The 6,731-nt window shown below is 44.9% G+C and overlaps 1 protein-coding gene across 1 annotated transcript; it reads left to right on the top strand.

The window, feature by feature from the left end:
- The first annotated feature begins 1,745 nt into the window (after positions 1-1,745).
- On the top strand, positions 1,746-4,728 carry LOC123075801 (receptor-like protein kinase FERONIA). Its single transcript, XM_044498322.1, has one exon. The coding sequence runs from the start codon at positions 1,931-1,933 to the stop codon at positions 4,442-4,444; it is 2,514 nt and encodes an 837-aa protein (XP_044354257.1). The 5' UTR covers positions 1,746-1,930; the 3' UTR covers positions 4,445-4,728.
- Positions 4,729-6,731: the final 2,003 nt, after the last annotated feature.

A 6,731-nucleotide genomic window follows, 5' to 3' on the forward strand; every position in this document is an offset into this window, starting at 1 on the left:
TATAGAGCTAATACTTAAAGATAGCAACTACTCAAAGGCTACCAACTAAGAATATTTATCCAGCCATATACAACACATACATAACAGGAGGACTCTGAGTAAAAAAAAATGTACTGTAGGGAGGACGTGAACCTATGAGCTCTGGCACAAAATTGAACTATCCTAGTCCTATCCCAAGATTTAGTGCGTAGAAAAAATCATAGGTGCATGACTGGTAAGATAAATTGGAGAATTATAGGCAGCCTTAATCGTATCCATCAAGGTATTTCATATAATCGTTAATCAGATTAGAGTTAGAAACTCTAGTGGCGTAACAAAATGATTAATGCTTAGTTTTCAGGGCCTCCACAACAGGGCCTGGGTGGGAGATATCCAGGGCGCCTTGGGGCCGGCTGCGATGGTTCAATATGTCGAGCTTTGGCGCGCGCCGCAGCCCGTCACCCTATCTGTCGACCCCGATGTGCTGCGCTGGAAGTGGACTGATTCGGGCATCTACACTACGAGTTCCTGCTACCGAGCCATGTTTGCTGGCTCTACCATCGCGCCCAACTGGAAACTCATCTGGCGCACGTGGGCCCCTCTGTGAATCCGTGTCTTTGCGTGGCTCGCAAGCTAGGATCGCTGCTGGTCCGCCGCCCGCCTCGCGCGTCATGGCTTGCCGCACGATGACCGCTGCATCTTCTGTGACCAGGTGTTGGAAACCCTCGATCACCTTCTTCTACATTGCCCATTCTCCCGGATCATCTGGCACGAGATCTTCGCCTGGTGCCGGCTGCCAATTCCCCCTCCGGACACCGATGATTGCTTCCTCGAGTGGTGGGCTGAGTCTACTAGGCGGGCTCCTGCGGCCATGCGGAAAGGACTCGCCTCCCTCACACTACTCACGGCGTGGTCCATCTGGCGCCATCGCAATGCATGCATCTTCGACCACATGCAACCCTCTGCTACGCACCTTCTTCAGGTCATCAAGGACGACGCTCGGGCATGGGCATCTGCCGGGGCCAAGGACATCGCAAACTTTAGGCCTCCCTGATTTGTAGGTAGTTAGTTTGGGGCCGAGCACCCCCATCTATTCTGTTCATGTACCACTTCTCCACGCTAGCTCTGTGTACGTGGTTAGGTGATACCCGTGTAACCCTGTCACTCTTGTTTCTACCTATCAATGGAATGATACGCATCTTGCGTATTCGCGAAAAGTTTTCAGGAAGTTCTCTCATCTAGAAGAGTTGAGCAGACCAGGAAATAAAAGAGTTGGAGCAATGAATGATTATTGTTTGGCTGCAGCAGAGACCGGTATTTGCATAAACGACTTGATTGAACCATATGAACAGATCCTTTGAATTTAATGGTTCCTCACAATGGGAGTCACTAGCATCCTGCTTGTAATTATTGTTCTTCAATTTCAATTCAAAAAGTAAATGTTAAGGACATTTTCACCTGACAAAGTTCACAATTTCCCGTTGGCAACTTTCTTGTTAACATTTGGATTCGAATCCCTTGTCTTAAACATGTTCCCGTGCATATAAAACTTGATAACCTTTATTTGTTTTAAAATTATTAGGTTTCTATCGCTCTTGTAGGGATTGTTAATTTCTAGTTACTGGCCACATGATTTTCTTTCTAACCGTCCTAATCTCTTCAAACGTTGATGGATGATTTCTTATTGACGAATACCCCGTATTGCTGCTAATTAGGTCATCACCCACTTTGAAACTAATTTTTTTTTTCTTTTTATTCAGGTTCAGGTGGGGTCCCGTTGTGCAATCGCCACACCAATAAGACAAAGCAGTGCACAAAATCAACTTTCCTTGCTAATTCTTGAAATCTCTGCAACAATGTCTTAGTCCGATACTCTTGCATGGTACAATTGTTCTTGGAACAGTATATCAAAGAAAATAAACTCTCAGACATTTGATCTTAACAGTCAGCAATGGCTTACCAAATCCAGCTACTATTTGCCCACCTATACCTGGCACTGATAGCTATCCTGTTGCTTCCCATGGTGTCTGGCGACTGGAGTGGCTCTGACCAGCTCCGCCTAAGATGTGGCGCCACCAGCAGTGCCACTGATTCTGATGATCGAACATGGGATGGCGACGCTAACTTCAGGAAGGTACCTCTTCCTGGCTTTTCAGCTAATGCGTCATACCTAGACCCCTCGCTTCCTTCCGCAGTACCTTACATGAATGCTCGCATCCTCAGTTCGAATTTCACATATTTTCTTAGGGCTGGCCCTGGCGGCATGTTCCTTCGGCTCTATTTCTATCCAACTTCTTATGGTAAACATTCAGCTGTGGATGCTTCGTTTAGTGTCACTGCAGGACTCCATCGTCTTCTGAGTCACTTTAATCCTTCCCAGACTGCTCAGGCCATGGGTCGCACTTACCTCATCCGTGAATACTCCTTGAATATTACTTCACGTGGACTTAACCTCACATTTTCCCCATCACCAAACCACACTGGGTCTTATGCATTTGTGAATGGCATTGAGATTGTGCCCACCCCGGACATTTTCACGATACCAGTGCCAAGATTTGTGAATGGTGGGTTCCCAGATCTAATCCCGATTTCCTCTAGCATAGGCCTTGAAACAATGTACCGCCTTAATGTTGGGGGTTCGACACACTCTGCATATTATGACCCTGCCTCCTACCGTTCATGGGAAGATGACTCCCCCTATATTTATGGATCTTCACGTGGCATGGCTTTTTCCAAAGATAGCAGTGTCACAATCAGTTACCCGCTTAGTATGTCGGGGTGCATAGCACCGCTCAACGTCTATTGGACAGCAAGATCTATGGGGATAAATGCACATATCAACATGACGTACAATCTTACATGGATTTTGCCAGTCGATGCAGGGTTTTACTACCTTTTGAGGTTCCATTTCTGTGAGATAGGGTATGAAGTAACCAAGGTAAACCAGAGGAATTTCTTCATATACATTAACAACCAGACAGCAGTGCAGATGGATGTCATTCTCTCGAGCGGAGGAACTGGTATACCAGTTTACACCAACTACATCATTGTCACAGTTGGTCATGGTCAGACAGATCTGTGGGTAGCACTCCACCCTGATCTCAGTACCCTTCCAGAATATTATGATGCAATTCTGAATGGACTGGAGGTCTTCAAGCTGCAGGATAACAGCAACAACAATCTTGCTGGCGTCAACCTTACGCTCAAGAAAAATCATGATGGGACAGAATCTCATGGTCAAAATAAAACATATAAATCCTCCAAATGGACACAGAGAATCCCAGCAATCGCTGGAGGTGGAGCTGCTGTTGGTTTCTTGGCCCTGTTGGTTGCATGTTTCTGTGTTATGCACAGACGAAAGAGAACTAACTGCAATCCTCCAAATGGACACAGAGAATTGCCATTAACCACCTCACACACAACGGATTTGAAGCTTTGCCACCACTTCTCGTTTATACAAATCCAGGAAGCCACCAACAACTTCGATGAGGCCTTTCTCCTAGGCAAAGGTGGGTTTGGGAGTGTATACCACGGTCAGATAGCTGGTGGGAAGAAGGTGGCAATCAAGCGTGGTAACCCGCTGTCCAGGCAGGGCATCCAAGAATTTTGGAATGAAATCAATATGTTAACCGATCTCCGGCATCGCCACCTTGTGTCACTAATTGGCTATTGCGATGAGGAGTCCGAGATGATTTTGTTGTACGATTACATGGCCAATGGGACACTTCAGGAGCACCTGTACAACACCAACAAACCACCATTGCCATGGGAGCACCGCCTTGTCATATGCATTGGAGCCGGACTGGGGCTGCACTACCTGCACATGGGTGCAAAACAGGCCATCATCCACCGTGATGTGAAGAGTACTAACATTTTGTTGGATGACAAGTGGGTGGCAAAGGTTTCGGACTTTGGGTTGTCTAAGGCTAGTAAAGACGTGGACAATACCCATGTGAGCACTGCTGTGAAAGGCACCTTTGGATATCTAGATCCTGAGTACTTCCGCAGGCAGCGACTCACCAACAAATCAGATGTATACTCCTTTGGGGTTGTTTTGTTTGAGGTTCTGTGCGCACGTCCAGCAATTGACCCTGAGCTTCCCGAGGAGCAAGTGGGCTTGCGTGATTGGGCGCTGTCTTGCCAGAGGAAAGGTGTGCTTGGTGAGATCATCGACCCCTATCTGAAGGGCAAAATCACGCCCCAGTGCTTCAGAAAATTTGCAGAGACTGCGGAGAAATGTGTTGCTGAACGTAGCATAGATAGGCCATCTATGAGTGATGTTCTGTGGAGCCTCCACATCGCACTGCAGCTGCATGAGGATGACTGCAATCTCTCCAAGGGGACACCATTGTTGAACATGTCATCACTCATGGCGACCAGAGTGCGACCATCTTCAGGTTCAGCAATGAGCATCTCAGGACAGAAAGTTGTATTCTCAGAGATCATGCATCCAGATGGCCGATAAGACGAGACTCCTGTACGTTCGGGACTTCATGTTATGATCTTCTGATTTTGTGAAGCTGGTAGATTAAGATTTACAGGTGGATTTGCCCCTTATGTACTAGCGGGTGTGCTGTTTAACAGTTCCATAAATCTCTCTGCGGACTGTACAATCTGATTATGTTCCTAATGTATAATACTGTAAGTTATTGAATTGATATATGTACTACCGATATGTACTATGATGCAGCCCAATCTTCCCATATTTTGTGCCAAGACATACATCAATGTATCAGGCCATATCAAAGATTTCCCTTTCTTCTTAATAGATAAATACAGAAAATTATCTCCAGAAGAGCTCAACAAAAAAGGAAGTTCAGTGAACATGTTCTTAAAATCAAAAGCTAAGACACCAGGGAACTCATTTAAAGGATCAGATGCCTTTTTGTATCCAAGGACGAAGTCTGATACCCTAGGAGCAGCACACGGGAAAAAATTTCTCGGCAGTCTTTAATCAAACCGTAAAAAGACAACTGGATTGCACATTTTGAAAGATATATCATATTCTTTGCACATTTTTATGCTACCATAGATTTATATGCACAATGAGGTCCAGTGAGCTCGATGTTTTTTATAGCCTAATGAAAACAATATGTCAATATACAATTAAGCTAACATGAATGCAAAATCGTGAAAGACTATACCCACTAAGCACGATACAGAATACAAGATGCAATCATGCAGTCCTTCATAGATGCACGATTAACAGTTAACCTTTCTGGTTTCGCTGCCAACTATGTAATGCATGATTAAACTCAATCAGTTTAATATAGATAAATATTGAGACAAGGGAAGGAGTATTTGCCTGTTGGGAACCATCGTAAAGAAACAAATGATAGAAGGTGGAGAAATTAGAACATTGTCCTAAGTGCATTTCTTCCCGCTCCCTGGACAACAGAGCATGTATGCACATCTGTTAGAAATGAAATGAGCATAAATGGAAGAAAAATACGCATGGAGCAGAATTCTCACTTGGTATATACCATTAGATATGAGCACTGCATACGAAGAGGAGGTCCAAAAAAATTCACCAATTTGCATCTGCAGGCTACCGCTTTTTTTATAAACCCATCTGGCGCTGATCGAAATGATCACCAGCAGAGGATGTTACCAAGCAAGAACCATTGCAATGCCACCCCTATCCACTCACAGATTCCAAACAGCCACTAAGTGAGGAAAGGTTCGGTCAAAGGGGGGATCGCTGGCCGAGTCGGGCCACATCCATTCATTTCAGCCCATTAGCTTCTCAACACCGCCTACCGGGCCATCGTCGTCTCTCAACACATTCACCAAGCAGTTACTGACAGGCCCAGCTAACTGAATTGATTCGTACAGCCGAGATCAATCACCTTAACTGGTGGATATAGGCTGAATATATCGTGAGTGACATATACAACATATATACTCTGGGTGGTAATGTGGTTCTTCTTTACTTCTTTTTTTCCATTTGAAGTGAGGTGGTAATATTGTTCTGGTAGTGTAGAGACCTATGGACAAACCATCGGAGTCATGTTGTCGTGCTAGGTTAGGATCTTAGGGATCAAGATTTCACATGCCATGCTAATGTCGATTGTTAGGTCAGAAGATAAATAGGTACATGAAGAATATTTTGTGGAGGTAATTCCAATGTTCGGGGAGACATCGTTCGGTGACATGTCAGTCTTGAATCCTCCTTAGATAAGTGCAGGAATTGGAATCATAGCCTGACAAGCCACAACCAGCACCAAAGGTGTCAAACCAGGGTAACCAAACCCTCTTCACAAAGACAGCAAGCACACCACAACAGGAGGGTCACAAGGCACTCAACTTTCAAGCATACAACGCCACCAAGCTCAAAAGCTCCGCTGACTCACACCAAAAGAATCCATTCTTCATCTGAATGAATGAATGAATAATTGCGGTGAGAGACAAGGGCAAGAAGCCCTCTTAGTCATGGTCAATGCAGGAAACTCAGGATCGGTTGTAGTCGATCAAAACAACAGTGAAAATAAGCAAATCAAGCCAGAGATATGCATGCACGTCTAGATTTAGTTTCCCAGGGAACAAACAATCTTTGTGCACAAATACAAAAGTGTTCCATTCTTCGAATAGTTGCCACACAAGCATTCTAATCTTCTAGGGTACCTTCCAACTAGTTTAGTTTTTCAGGAAGCTCCCCTAACCAGCAGGGAGTGTACAGGAAAGACTCTTCCACCTGTATATGCCAGTAAGTGTGCCCATCCACATAGAATTCTGGAAAAAGCTTGCCTAAA

Source organism: Triticum aestivum, chromosome 3D (genome assembly GCF_018294505.1).
Source record: "Triticum aestivum cultivar Chinese Spring chromosome 3D, IWGSC CS RefSeq v2.1, whole genome shotgun sequence".
Classification (NCBI taxonomy): domain Eukaryota; kingdom Viridiplantae; phylum Streptophyta; class Magnoliopsida; order Poales; family Poaceae; genus Triticum; species Triticum aestivum.

Excerpts from the sequence above, each read along its gene's own strand:
- LOC123075801 (XM_044498322.1), top strand. The coding sequence starts at position 1,931 with ATGGCTTACCAAATCCAGCTACTATTTGCCCACCTATACCTGGCACTG.